Below are 15,581 nucleotides of genomic sequence, written 5' to 3' on the forward strand. Positions count from 1 at the left end.
GCCCTGCATAAAATAGGTATACACTGAGTGTACAAAACCTTAAGAATACATTCCTAATTATTGATATGCACCCCCGTTTGTCCTCAGAACAGCCTCAACTCGTTGGGGTATGGACTACAAGGTGTCAAAAGTGTTCCACAGGGATGCTGGCCCATGTTGACTCCAATGCTTCCCACAGTTTTGTCAAGTTTGGCTGCATATCATTTGTGTGGCGGACCATTACTGATACACACAGGAAACCCAGCAGCATTGCGGTTCTTGACACAAACCGGTGCGCCTGGCACCTACTACCATACCCTGTTCAAAGGTACTTAAACCTTTGTCTTGCCCATTCACCCTCTGAATGGCACACATCCACAATCCATGTCACAATTGTCTCAAGGCTTAATTTTTTAAATGGTCTCCTCACCTTCATCTACACTGATTGAAGTGACATCAATAAGGTATCATAGCTTTTCATCAGGTGAAAAGAGCAGGTGTTCCTAATGTTTTGTACTCTCAGTGTACATTGGTTATTGTCAACAGTTTGGTTATGTATGCTCATCACCACCAGGGTGTAGTGTTGTTCTGTGTTATGAAACAGTAGGTTTTCTCTCCCAGAACAGGGTTTGGTCAGCACTGTTCGACACTACCTATCAAATAACAACAGAAAAAGACATTGAGTTTTATTATAAATATTTATTGCAGGTTTAAGGGGGGGAGTTATGTACATGCGATTACAACAGAACACAATATAAATGTACAATATAAATATTCCTATGTGGGATGCAACAGCAGTGTTACCAAGCATTATAGTAATAAGACGACAGCGGTACAAGTTCACTCAACAAACAGGTTATAACAGAGCAGAGTTTGCTAAGAGCAGTGAGACGTTGGGCCAATATGTTTACTGTCATGCAGAAGTCACTGTAGCATTAATGGATACAGCGGAATCAGTGGTGTGAAGTACTTAAAGTACAAATACTTCATAAAGTACTTACTTAAGTCATTTTTTGGGGGATATCTATACTTTACTATTTATGTTTTTGACAATTTGTACTTTTACTTCACTATATTCCTAAAGACAATAATTTACTTTTTTTTACTCCATACATTTATCCAGAAACCCCACAAATACTTGTTACATTTGAATACTTAGCAGGACAGGAAAATGGTCCAATCACACACTCATCAAGAAAATCTCCCTGGTCATCCCTACTTCCTCTGATCTGGCGGATTCACTAAACATAAATGTTTCATTTGTAAATTATGTCTGAGTGGTGGAGTGTTCTCCTGGCTATCCGTAAATAAATAAAAACAAGATATTGTGTCGTTTGGCTTGCTTAATATAAGCAATTTGAAATTATTTATACTTTTTACTTTTGATACTTAAGTATATTTAAAACCAAATACTTTTAGACTTTTACTCAAGTACTGTTTTACTGGGTGACTTTCACTTTTACACGAGTCATTTTCCAATAAGGTATCTTTACATTTACTCAATTATGACAATTGGGTACTTTTTCCAAGAAGAACTGTGTTACGGATTAGCTGGGTTTTACTCACTAGGAAGCCAATTGGAGAAAAACAGACTGAAACAGGGGAGGGACTAAGTTGAACTTGTCCAATAAGAAATGTTTGTTTCTGTTGCAAAAAAATGTCCATTACCAAATGCTGTAGCATTTTGGATGTAAATTAATGAATTGACAACAAAGCAATTTCTGGAAGTGCTCTGTCACATTCTATAGCAGTTTTACAAAATGTATGCATCAAAGATAAACTTTAGTTCGTTTTTTTGTACGAACACAAAGCATATTTGACTGGAAGGAGACCAAATAGATACACTTCCTTAATGGGATGCATCCTCGTGTTGCTACGCAAGTGGTAACTATGTATGGTGCACCAATGTAGCTATTTCTCCTACTCAACACTTCAAATTGTATAATCTATAAGGCCCCAGAATTAACAGTATACTTATCTGTGCACTGTGCTTCATATGGAAGTTATATTATACACTTCCCGATGACCAACACTACTTGACAAGAATGACCCAGGTGCAGGATACAGACAAAAGAGGACTCCAGTTTAGAATATTGGAATGACCCAGGTGCAGGATACAGACAAAAGAGAACTCCAGTTTAGAATATTGGAATGACCCAGGTGCAGGAAACAGACAAAAGAGAACTCCAGTCTAGAATATTGGAATGACCCAGGTGCAGGATACAGACAAAAGAGAACTCCAGTCTAGAATATTGGAATGACCCAGGTGCAGGATACAGACAAAAGAGAACTCCAGTCTAGAATGTTGGAATGACCCAGGTGCAGGAAACAGACAAAAGAGAACTCCAGTCTAGAATATTGGAATGACCCAGTTGCAGGATACAGACAAAAGAGAACTCCAGTCCAGTATAATGGATCATGTGGCAACATCATCAATTAGTTGTTTACAAAAATGGACTGGTTAAATCAGTCCCACGTTCTTGTACAAACCTGTCTAAATCAGATTGTTGTCTGTAATTCATTCAGTGTAAATTCCCTCACAGGTAGTAAGGACGTGTTTAATGTATTAAAGAGTGTGACAAATGGAGCAAAACTGCAAACTGAGCAAATGTACAAGCAAATAGTGCTGACTAAACATTTCTCTACATTGCGGATAGTGACTTTAAGCTGCACAACTAACAACAGGACTTTGTATTTGAACAAATACTTTGTTTGGAATGCTTTAACAGACCGTATTGCATGTTTTACTTCACAAAATGATTTAGTCATAACCACAGTACAACTGTTTTTCCCACCCTTATCTTTAAAACCCAGTTTGCAAAGCATTTGTGTCGTGAATACAAAACACATAGTCTATCATTTTGATTATCATGCACTTTTCTCTGACCCATTGTCTTCAAAATCCCAGGGGCAAACGTCAACCCTTTTAGCAGTGCTAACAGGTTGTTTGTTATTAGAACTCAAAGAGTTTTCTTTCGCTGGAGAAGGCTTTGTCTGTGCTACGCTGGCATGCGTGTCCTCTACCTCCCACGGGCACGTCTCTACCCTCTTGTTCTTCGACGCCTCCGGGTCTCTCGTTGAGCTCCTCCGTCTCCCAGATGTTGGCATGGTGACCGGAACACCCTCTGAGGATTGGCTGACACGTGGTCTTTCCGAGGGCCTGCTGGAGGAGCTCTCCTTGCTCTTTGACCTGTGCTGCTTCTCCTCCTCCTTGTCCCTCCCTCCTTTCTCTCTCTCACCCCTCTCTCCCCTTTCTTTGGAGGAGCACGAACCTTTTCGTTTCCGCTTGGAGTGAGCCGTGGGACTGGAGCAGGTCTTCTCCTGGCTGGGGGAAGGCGGGGCTGGGGCTTCATTGTAGTCCCAGGGACAGATGTCCAACATCAGGGTGGGCGGCTGCAGCAGACTCCCTGTGGATTTGGAGTAGTCTGAGTGGAGGATCTTGGGCTTCCCATCAGTTGGTGTGACGCTCCTCTTACGTCTGATCCTCTCTGGAGAGATGGAGTCTGAATCGCCTCCCAACATCGGCTGCACCTCAAAGGCCCAGGGGCACACCTCCGGTTTGAGCAGGAGTGGAGATCTGGGAGACCTGGGCTTCCTTGTTTCTCTGGGCTCATCTCGTTCACACCCCTTGTCTTTGGAGCGCTGTCGGCCTGCAGGCGATTGTCCTGCGGTTCTCTGCTGCTTCTGTTGGGAGCGACTGCCCTTGGTGGTACCCGTGCCACCACCACCATCACCCCTGTGGACCGTGGTGGTCTCTCCCGGAGCAATGGACACATGCTTCTGGGACCTTCCATCCGATGGGGTTGGGGGGTCCTCCACATCCCAAGAGCACACCTCGGAGAGGTCATACAGGTTCCTCTCTGTATTGATGGACGGCTGGCTGCCACTCACCTGCTGCTTCATGATGCCCATCTTGGCCATGGGTGTCCTGGAGTACTCTACCGACTGGCTGATGATCATCTTAGGATAACACTCCATCTCGTCCACCTCAGACAGCATCCTCCCATCGCGCCCCTTGAGTCCCTTCTTGCTGGCATCCTCTGCGCTATGGGTCTTGCTGGTGAGCCCGGGCATCTTCTCTTTGGCACTGGTGATGACACTCAGTGACTTCTGCATGATGGACGTCCTCAGCTGAATGGGCTTTTTGTCCGCTGTGAAGTTGTGCGCGCTGGCCGACTTGCAGACCAAGGGCACTGACTCGGCAGGTTCCACCTTTGGGGCAGGCTCCGGTGACTTTTTAACCTGCCTCCTAATGAGAGATCCCAGCAAGGGACCATCGCCGGTGTCCATTTTGTCAGCACCCAAGCCCTCTCCGCCGGCAGTTTCCTTAGCTTGGTCACAAACGTGGTCGTAGCTGTGTGACTTATTCAGGCCCAGAACTTTGTTCTTCAAAGAGTCTTCCCTGGACTTGTGACCTGAATGGGACGAGTCGAAGGGATTCCGTCGAAGGGTGCTGCGGTTGCTCCCGTGCTCGCTACCCTCACGTTCCTCACGGCTGCCATAGCTGCCATGTCGGTGCAAGGTCTCCGGGATCTCAGTGAGGCGCCTCATGAGAGAGCGGCCCAGGCCCTTCTTGGAGCTGCGCTTCTTCTGCAGGTGTGGGTTGTTGGCCAGCATCTTCTTGCGCTTGTAGACTTCCAGTTGGGCGTAAAGCTTCTTGAGCTCGTCCTACAATGATGACACAGAGGATGGGTTGGGATAGAGAGAGAGAGAGAGAGAGAGAGAAGGAAGGAAGTGGATGAGAAAACAATGCTTGATCAATGCAAATATTTTGTTGTTGCTCTAGAGACATAAATTGACATCACAGACACATCACAGACACAACCCAAACTAACCATGATCCATTTCCTTGACAGACCGGAATGTTGCCACAAGGTAGCGACTTCCCACAGGGTTCAGTGTTGGGGCCAATCCTGTTTTAATCTACACGCTCCCACTCACCTAACTCCTCAGACATTAAATCATCAACTTTCACTGCTTTGCTGATACTCAAGTATACATCAAAACCAAATCGGACACCATCGCCCTTTTATCAAATCTAGGAAGCTGCATATTTCTTTGTAATGAAAAGCGTTATACAAATTACATTTGAATGACTAATTATTACAATTCTGAATGTTCCCAAACAAAACAGCAAATGGGTGCTTAATCTAAACAGTCTCTACACTGTAAAGATGTGAAAATCTTGGCGCCATACTGGATGGCTGCCGTTTGTAAGCTCCGACCAGACTTTGCTATTTTGTGATTATTTTGTTGTTTATTTTTACTTTATTTTCTCTAAAAGTATCCGCTATCATTTCTTAAAACCGACAATACCTTTTTAACATCAGATCGGCAGTTAATTACCTCAATTCAGGCTTTAACTTCCCCTCATCTGCTCTGGAACCTTTCTGTGACCTTTCTGTGACCCAATTTCCAGGCTACCCAAGAGGAAACGCCGACGTTACAGAGGCAAGAGAGGGGGGAAACTGGCGAGATTAAAGGGAAGGGAGAACCGGCCACCTCTCCACCCTCCATTCTACTGGCCAATCACTTGATAATAAGATGGATGACATCCGATCGCGGATTTGCTACCAACGGGACTCTCAAAACTGCAATATTCTCTGCTTTTATGAAACACGGCTCTCGGACAAGATCCAACTCGATGGATTCTCCATTCACCATTCTCCATTTGCCATTCTCCATTCACTATGGGAGTCTTTCACCCATGACATTAAAACTTGAGAACTTGAAAACCAGAACAAATGAAGTTTACAGAACAGAGAAAAAAAAGTGAGGGACCCTGCTCACCCGTATGTCTTCGGGGTCCAGGCTGTGTTCGCTCCAGGCTGAGGTGATGCTGCTGTTGAGGTAGGACCCGGACCGGCCCATGTCCAGCTCCTCTTCATAGGTTTCAGTGGCAATGTCATCACTCGCCTGGGTCACTGTGGACAGACACTAACGAGAGGGGGAAAAAACAGACAGAGTGATATTATTTCAAATGTTCTGGTGCACTTTCCCACAGTGTGTGTGTCTTGGAGAGACATGTCGCCCACAGACAAGATTGATCCCATTGTTTTCTACTTCTGAGGATTCTAATTAAGACTTTAGAAATGAACGGTTTATTCCCCACTCAGCGAAAGTGTTTAAAAGTTCTCCCACAGGACTGAAGAGATGAAATACCCAGAAGTGCATTTAAATTACAGTACGATAACCACTATCGAAGCTGTTTAATGTACTGGTTATGTATTCAGGGAAAAGTGACAGGAGAGAGAGCAGGGTTACCTTTGGTACAAACAGCAGCCCCAAAGACACAGTCACGGTGAGGTGTGTGTGAGTGAAGACCAACATGAGCATCCAGTCAGGGTGCCACTGAGGAGCCAGAGTGAACCTGCCGATAAAGACCAACAGGTTTTATTAGGACACTATTATCTAAGTGTAACAGAGTACATTATATTCTGCCACGAGCTGTGGCTGGAACTCACAACCTTCTGCACAAAAAGACGCCACTCAAAGCCAACTGTCTTAGCCAACAGAGAAAGAGACTCTGGGAGCAACAGTTGGCTTCTAAATCTCCGGTTAGGTGATGTGACCGATGTACTCCAGTCAACATTCTACGGAGGAGTTTCACATCCACTACACAAGATCTTCACTATCTGACATGAGTAGCCAGGAAGCTCAGGGACGAAGAGCTACCACCCTCACTACGAAGACATAAGATTGGACTTGATCCCTTTTTTCCCCATTTTTTTTAGCTTATGGATTTATCTTTCTTTACAAAGTGTCTTTCTATTCTGTTGTTCTCCCCGACTCAATGAGTTTCGGTTACTGAGTATCGGTCATTGGTTAAATGATTTGAAAGAGGAAGAGTAGAAATCTATTTGAATAGGAGAGGGACGCATACTCTCACCCTGTTACCACAAACAAAACCTAAAATATCCATTATTTGCATGGAGCAACCAACGGCGTGGAAAACCAAAGGAAAACAGCATGTACTCAAACTACCAAACATTGCTTTGCATAGCATAGATAAAGGTCTGGCTAGGTACAGCAGGCTGTATATTCCAGGATATGAATCATGAAAGAGTTTCATTGTGTACAAAGGATGATATATCGGCAAGTAAAGGTGACGGATGTACAGAACGAGTGAGAGAGACACAGAGAGAACTTCAAATCGAACAGAGGACAGATGATTGAATGAAGCCTCCACCACTAACCATGCAGTGGAGTCTATCTCTCTGCTCTTTAATGGGAGTTGCATTATTAGCCCAGATGAGCAGCACCTCAACAGTAAACGTTGCGTTACAAGGAGTGGCCACTCAGTCATCACAGTACTCTGCTGTTAATACTAATGTTAATGATGTGAAAGCTTGTAATGCCATTGACGGGAACAAAGACCCAAACGCCGACAATGGATCCTGCACCCACACAATGTCGGAGACCAACCCCTGGTGGAGAGTGAACCTGCTGGATGTGTACAAAGTGACTCGTGTTGTAATCACCAACAGAAACAGCAATCCTGAGAGGCTCAATGGTTCAGAGATTCATATTGGTAATTCACTGGAGAACAACGGCAACAACAACCCCACATGTACAGGCATCTCCAGCATCTCAGCAGGACAGAACCAGACCTTCCAGTGTAAAGAGATGGAGGGACACTATGTCAGTGTGATCATCCGTGGCAATAATAAAATTCTCACTCTGTGTGAGGTGGAGGTATATGGCAGTCTAGCGGGACACTGTTCATCTGAAACATGCCTCTCTCATGACGAGTATCAGTTTGTGAACCAAAATAAGACCTGGACTGAAGCACAGAGTTACTGCAGACAGTGGTACACGGACCTGGCCACCATAGACAACGTGGAGGACTTGGACAGACAGATGAAAGCTGTACACAGTGATTATACTGAAGCAGCCTGGATAGGGTTAAAGAAGGGAGACGGGAAGGGAGAGTGGCAGTGGTCAGACAATGATTGCAGTGAGGGATATTTCAACTGGAGCCGAGACGAACCAAATAACAGGGAAGGGAACGAGGACTGTGTGATGATGAGCAGCGGTGGCCAATGGAATACATCTGATTGCAACAATTCACATGCATTTATCTGCTATGACAGACTGAACAGTTCTGGTACGAAATTCCATTTTATTAATAATACTCAGATGACTTGGAGAGATGCTCAGATGTACTGTAGGGAGAATCACACAGACCTGGCCAGTGTGAGGAACCAGACTGAGAACGAGGAGATAATTAGAATGGCTAGTGGTGATAGTGTGTGGATTGGCCTGTTCAGAGGCTTCTGGAAGTGGTCGGACCAGAGTAACTGCTCATTCAGAAACTGGCATGAGAGACAACACGATAACACCGGAGGGAATCAGACCTGTGCTGTGACATTTATGAACTATTCCGGGCGTTGGGGTTTTCAGAAGTGTGATGAAAAACAACCTTTCTTCTGCTACCACAGTGAGTGACCCCCTCCTCTGTTTATTTATTATATATATATTTTTTTACCTTTAATTAACTAGGCAAGTCAGTTAAGAACAAATTCTTATTTTCAATGACGGAACAGTGGGTTAACTGCCTGTTCAGGGGCAGAACGACAGATTTGTAACTTGTCAGCTCGGGGATTTGAACTTGCAACCTTCCGGTTACTAGTCCAACGCTCTGACCACTAGGCAACCCCAATGGCATCTCTAATGTTGCTGAGTTATAGCATGGAGTAAACTACAGCTACACCACTGAATGTGTGTTATAACAAGATTTTACACACCTCTCCTCTGGGACCTCTAGACATTTAAACTATTTTGTTTTAACCCTTAACTAGTTCACCTGATTCACCTGATTCACCTGATTTAAGGGCTTGATGATTAGTTGACAAGTTGAATCAGGTGTGCTCGATCTAGAATAAATCAAATGCATGGTATGGCTGGGGTCCCCGAGGAGAGGTTTGAAAAAGGTTGTGTTATAATATCACAAACTCGTTTTTTTTCCTCAGATAAGGTGATCTTGATCCATCAGAATAAGACGTGGAAAGACGCCCTGGCCTACTGCAAAGAGCACCACAGCGACCTGGTCTCTGTCTACTCTCACAAGGTCCAGAGATGGGTGGAGGCCCAGGCCAAGAGAGCCTCCACTCCTCATGTGTGGCTGGGCTTGCGCTTCACCTGCACTTTGAACATCTGGTTCTGGGTCAGTGGAGAGTCCACCTGCTACAACAACTGGGCTTCGGGAAACGGGACCGTCATGGAGGACTGTATGAAAACCGGAGTGAGGAGAACCGGGGCGGTAGAGAAAGATGGAAGACACCAGTGGGTCAGGCTGCCTGACACAGAAGAGCTCAACTTCATCTGCACCTCTAAGAAAAAACTAGAATCTGGACCACGGTAGTAGAATCTGGACCAAGGTAGTAGAATCTGGACCAAGGTAGTAGAATCTGGACCAAGGTAGTAGAATCTGGACCAAAGTAGTAGAATCTGGACCAAGGTAGTAGAATCTGGACCAAGGTAGTAGAATCTGGACCAAAGTAGTAGAATCTGGACCAAGGTAGTAGAATCTGGACCAAGGTAGTAGAATCTGGACCCAGCTCTAGCAGGGTACCATTCCCAGACATGGGTTTGGCCTAGTCCTGGACTAAAAAAAGCAGAGAAAAATCTCCATTTAGAATTATTTTTAGTCCATGTCTAGGCTTAATCTGTGTCTGGGGAAACCGACCCTCAGTCTTCAGATCTATATATTTTCATTCATAGAACTTTCTGGAAGCATGTTGCTGTCGTAGCTTTTGAAAAAGAAAAGCATCACACTCTAGGAGCTCAGATGTAATAATTTAATAACCAACGTTTGGACAGACAAGCTGTCTTCATCAGGGTATAATGACAAACACTGCGTGTCACTAGTTGTCTCTGTAATCATGGCTGGGTGTGGCTTGATATCATTGGTCGATTTACAGATATAAATAGAACATGTAAAAAAATGGATATACGATCATAGATACAATTCAGCTACATCAGCCAACAAACGTTTTACAATGAACAGAAAAATCACAATAATCACAAGAATGGCTTCAGATTAAAAGTCTATGTTGAGACCGAAGGGAGTGAGGGTCTTTAAAGTTCCGGGAGGCCTCTTGTTTTAACAATACATTTTCACGATTGTAACTTTACAACTTTTTTTGTTTGACATTATGTTGTATTGTGTGTGTGATTTAATAAATTATTAGATTTTTATAGATTATGTTTAAGGTTAAAAAAATATATAATAATCTTGTTATACTGTTTTATCTTTTGAGGTTGTTTATTCACATCCTTTTCACATATTTGTCTAAACATTTTATTAGTCTTTCAATCACATATAGACCTGGATGATCATTGTTGATGTTCAATTTGACTGTCCTTTTAGTGTCAATTGTATTGGTGTGTGTGAGTATGTGACGTTTGATTGATTCAATGTCATATTTTGATGCTGTTTTGAACTCTTTATTTTTGGTTAAATGATTGTTTTACTGTTTTGTTGATTATTGATCCATCGCCAATGTGGCAAAAAATATATAAATATATATATCTGTCAAGTTGCTGTGTAATAAAAAAAAATATTTCATAGATTGTTAAAAATGTATTTAAAGGTCATGTTTTATATTAAATTGGATGATATTTGAAGGAAGCCAGATCAAAGTATGAAAAATGACTGTTGCTTCTACATTGATAAAGTCACTCAAAACTCCAACGCAGTTGTCAAGTCAACACATTCGTCAGTGCTGCTGTTTATTTATTTATTTATTTCACCTTTATTTTACCAGGTAGGCTAGTTGAGAACACCTTTATTTTACCAGGTAGGCTAGTTGAGAACAAGTTCTCATTTGCAACTGCGACCTGGCCAAGATAAAGAGTAGCAATTCGACACATACAACAACACAGAGTTACACATGGAATAAACAAAACATACAGTCAATAATACAGTAGAACAAAAGAAAACAAAAAGTCTATATACAGTGATTGCAAATGAGGTAAGTTAAGGAAATAAATAGGCCATGGTGGCAAAGTAATTACAATATAGCAATTAAACACTGAAATGGTAGATCGGCAGAAGATGAATGTGCAAGTAGAGATACTGGGGTGCAAAGGAGCAAAATAAATAAATAAATACCAGTATGGGGATGAGGTAGGTAGATAGATGGGCTGTTTACAGATGGGCTATGTACAGGTGCAGTGATCTGTAAGCTGCTCTGACAGCTGGTGCTTAAAGCTAGTGAGGGAGATGTGAGTCTCCAGCTTTGGAGATTTTTGCAATTCGTTCCAGTCATGGGCAGCAGAGAACTGGAAGGAAAGACGACCAAAGGAGGAATTGGCTTTGGGGGTGACCAGTGAGATATACCTGCTGGAGCGCGTGCTACGAGTGGGTGCTGCTATGGTGACCAGCGACGAGTATGAAGCGAGGGCCAACCAACGAGAGCGTACAGGTCGCAATGGTGGGTAGTGTATGGGGTTTTGGTGACAAAACGGATGGCACTGTGATAGACTGCATCCAGTTTGTTGAGTAGAGTGTTGGAGGCTATTTTATAGATGACATCACAGAAGTCGAGGATCGGTAGGATGGTCAGTTTTACGAGGGTATGTTTGGCAGCATGAGTGAAGGATGCTTTGTTGCGATATAGGAAGCCGATTCTACATTTAATTTTGGATTGGAGATACTTAATGTGAGTCTGGAAGGAGGGTTTACAGTCTAACCAGACACCCAGGTATTTGTAGTTGTCCACGTATTCTAAGTCAGAGCCGTCCTGAGTAGTGATGCTGGATGGGCGAGCAGTGATCGATTGATCGATTGAATAGCATGCATTTAGTTTTACTTGCGTTTAAGAGCAGTTGGAGGCCATGGAAGGAGAGTTGAATGGCATTAAAGCTCGTCTGGAGGTTAGTTAACACAATGTCCAAGGAGGGGCCAGAAGTATACAGAATGGTGACGTCTGTGTAGAGGTGGATCAGAGAATCACCAGCAGCAAGAGCAATATCATTGATGTATACAGAAAAGAGAGTCGGCCCGAGAATTGAACCCTGTGGCACACCCAGGGTTCACGACTTGACACACTGAACTCTATCAGAGAAGTAGTTGGTAAACCAGGCGAGGCAATCATTTGAGAAACCAAGGCTGTCGAGTCTGCTAATAAGAATGTTGTGATTGACAGAGTCGAAAGCCTTGGCCAGTTCAATGAATACGGCTGCACAGTAATGTCTCTTATCGATGGCGAATATGATGTCGTTTAGAACCTTGAGCGTGGCTGAGGTGCACCCATGACCAGCTCTGAAACCAGATTGCATAGCGGAGAAGGTATGGTGGGATTCGAAATGGTCAGTAATCTGTTTGTTAACTTGGCTTTCGAAGACCTTAGAAAGACAGGGTAGGATAGATATAGGTCTGTAGCAGTTTGTGTCTAGAGTGTCTCCCCCTTTGAAGAGGGGGATGACCGCGGCAGCTTTCCAATCTTTGGGAATCTCAGACGATACGAGAGAGGTTGAACAGGCTAGTAATAGGGGTTGCAACAATTTCGGCAGATCATTTTAGAAAGAGAGGGTACAGATTGTCTAGCCCGGCTGATTTGTAGGGGTCCAGATTTTGCAGCTCTTTCAGAACATCAGCTATCTGGATTTTGGTAAAGGAGAAATGGTGGGGGCTTTGGCGGGTTGCTGTGGAGGGTGCCGGGCAGTTGACCGGGGTAGGGGTAGCCATGTGGAAAGCATGGCCAGCCGAAAAGAAATGCTTATTGAAATTCTCAATTATAGTGTATTTATCGGTGGTGACAGTGTTTCCTAGCCTCAGAGCAGCGGGCAGCTGGGAGGAAGTGCTCTTATTCTCCATGGACTTTACAGTGTTCCAGAACTTTTTTTGGAGTTAGTACTACAGGATGCACATTTCTGTTTGAAAAAGCTTGCCTTAGCTTTTCTAACTGCCTGTGTATATTTGTTCCTAACTTCCCTGAAAAGTTGCATATCACGGGGGCTATTCAATGCTAATGCAGAACGCCACAGGATGTTTTTGTGCTGGTCAAGGGCAGACAGGTCTGGAGTGAACCAAGGACTATATCTATTCCTAGTTCTACATTTTTTGAGAGGGGCATGCTTATTTAAGATGGTGAGGAAGGCACTTTTAAAGAATAGCCAGGCATCATCTACTGACAGGATAAGGTCAATGTCATTCCAGGATACCCCGGCCAGGTCGATTAGAAAGGCCTGCTCGCAGAAGTGTTTCAGGGAGCGTTTGACAGTGATGAGGGGTGGTCGTTTGGTCGCAGACCCATTACGGATGCAGGCAATGAGGCAGTGATCGCTGAGATCTTGATTGAAAACAGCAGAGGTGTATTTGGAGGGCGAATTAGTTAGGACGACATCTATGAGGGTGCCCGTGTTTACTGATTTGGGGTTGTACCTGGTAGGTTCATTGATCATTTGTGTGAGATTGAGGGCATCAAGCTTAGTTTGTAAGATGGCCGGGGTGTTAAGCATGTCCCAGTTTAGGTCACCTAGTAGCACGAGCTCAGAAGATAGATGGGGGGCAATCAATTCATATATGGTATCGAGGGCGCAGCTGGGGGCAGAGGGAGGTCTATAGCAAGCGACAACAGTGAGAGACTTGTTTCTGGAAAGGTGAATTTTCAAATTGTTTGGGTACAGACTTAGATAGCCTTCAGAGTTCTGTATTACTATCTTTGCAGTAGATTGCAACACCACCCCCTTTGGCAGTTCTATCTTGGCGGAAAACGTTATAGTTAGCAATGGAGATTTCAGGGTTTTTGGTGGTTTTCCTAAGCCAGGATTCAGACACGGCTAAGACATCTGGGTTGGCAGAGTGTGCTAAAGCAGTGAATAAAACAAACTTAGGGAGTAGGCTTCTAATGTTAACATGCATCAAACCAAGGCTTTTACGTTTACAGAAGTCAACAAATGAGAGCACCTGGGGGGTGGGAGTGGAGCTAGGTGCTGCAGGACCTGGATTAACCTCCACATCACCAGAGGAACAGAGGAGAAGTAGGATAAGGGTACGGCTAAAGACTATACGAACTGGCCGTCTAGCACGTTCAGAACAGAGAGTAAAAGGAGCAGGTTTCTGGGCACGATAGCATAGATTCAAGGCATAGTGTACAGACAAAGGTAAGGTAGGATGTGAGTACATTGGAGGTAAACCTAGGCATTGAGTAATGAAGAGAGAGATATAGTCTCTAGAGATGTTTAAACCAGGTGATGTCATCACATATGTAGGAGGTGGAACAACATGGTTGGTTAAGGCATATTGAGCAGGGCTAGAGGTTCTACAGTGAAATAAGACAGTAATCACTAACCAGGACAGTAATGGACAAGGCATATTGATATTAGAGAGAGGCATGCGTAGCCAAGTGAACATATGGGTCCAGTGAGTGGTTGGGCTGGCTGGGGACACGGCGATTCAGACAGTTAGCAGGCTAACAAGCTAACAGTTAGTAGGCCGGGGCTAAACAAGCTAGCAGCTAGTAGACCGGGGGAAAGCTAGCAGTTAGCAGGCCGGGTTAGCAAGCAAGCAGTTAGCATGGGCTAGCAGTTACAGACCGGGCAGGTAAGCTAGCAGTTAGCAGGCCGGGGCCGGCAGCTAGCAGTTAGTAGACCGGGGCAAGCTTGCAGTTAGCAGGCCGGGTTAGCAAGCAGTTAGCAGGGGCTAGCAGTTAGCAGACCGGGTTAGCAAGCAAGCAGTTAGCAAGGGATAGCAGTTAGCAGACCGGGCAGGCAAGCTGAAGGTTAGCTGATGACCGCTGGCAATGGTTTGCTGACTGATAGCTGGTAGTTAGCTGGCTAGCTTCAGTTGAGGGATTCCGGATCCGAAGTAAATATAAATACTTTAGGGGGAAAAAAGCAGATCCACGCTACATTGGGTGAGGCGGGTTGCAGGAGAGTATTTAGATATTGAGGTTTAGCAAAATATTTTAAAGGATATGCGACGAAAAAGATGTAAAACGATATATACAAGCGACACGACAGGACAAAGACGTCTGACTGCTACGCCATCTTGGAATAGGAACTGTGAACCGTGTCACAAGAGAAATACTAAACGGGAGATCATATCACTGATGCAATTTCAATGTTGCTCGAGTTGCTTTGTGTATCACCAAATTTGCTTGAGATGATTTTACTACAACACTGCTCACTGTATCCAAGTTGTTTGACATGAATATATCCTCCCCGCCCACTCAACCTGTCTTTTCAAACTTCCTGGTAGTTAGCCATGTGAAAAAGTAAATACTTTTCAGAGTTACTTTTCAGGACCTTTCAAACTTCTTAACTATAATATATGATGCTTAGCTTATATTGTATCCACTTTGTTTCCCCTGAATAAAAAATAAAATAAATCATAAAAAAATTGAAATGAGAATGGAAGAATGTGATCATATCAAATACTCTTGAGTATACTAAACATTAGGAACACCACAAAACACTGCAACAAAAACTATTTATCGTTACAAAGTCCCATTAAATTTGCTGGGTGGAGTGAGTGACTTAAGTGGTCTATGAAATATTAATCATCATCAAACTTCAAACGAGGCAGGTGAATTTTCATATCCTCGACTAATTCAATGGGGGATCACAACGCTGAGGGATGGCGGTCAAGGTCC

General features: G+C 43.9%; 2 protein-coding genes across 2 annotated transcripts in view; one reads left to right on the top strand and one right to left on the bottom strand.

Moving 5' to 3' along the window:
• Positions 1-669: 669 nt before the first annotated feature.
• The window catches only part of LOC115115260 (metabotropic glycine receptor-like), a 47,938-nt gene continuing 33,026 nt past the window's right edge, over positions 670-15,581 (bottom strand). Inside the window, exons 4-6 of the mRNA XM_065006096.1 lie at positions 6,244-6,349; positions 5,770-5,916; positions 670-4,647 (exon numbers count right to left, since the gene is read on the bottom strand). Of these exons, the coding sequence (XP_064862168.1) occupies positions 2,848-4,647; positions 5,770-5,916; positions 6,244-6,349 (2,053 nt within the window). The 3' untranslated portion in view covers positions 670-2,847. The remainder of the gene's footprint in view (positions 4,648-5,769; positions 5,917-6,243; positions 6,350-15,581) is intronic.
• On the top strand, positions 7,064-10,675 carry LOC115115273 (macrophage mannose receptor 1-like). Its single transcript, XM_029643779.2, has 2 exons — positions 7,064-8,419; positions 8,952-10,675. The coding sequence occupies exons 1-2, from the start codon at positions 7,156-7,158 to the stop codon at positions 9,341-9,343; spliced, it is 1,656 nt and encodes a 551-aa protein (XP_029499639.1). The 5' UTR covers positions 7,064-7,155; the 3' UTR covers positions 9,344-10,675.

Source organism: Oncorhynchus nerka, linkage group LG20, assembly GCF_034236695.1.
Source record: "Oncorhynchus nerka isolate Pitt River linkage group LG20, Oner_Uvic_2.0, whole genome shotgun sequence".
NCBI lineage: Eukaryota > Metazoa > Chordata > Actinopteri > Salmoniformes > Salmonidae > Oncorhynchus > Oncorhynchus nerka.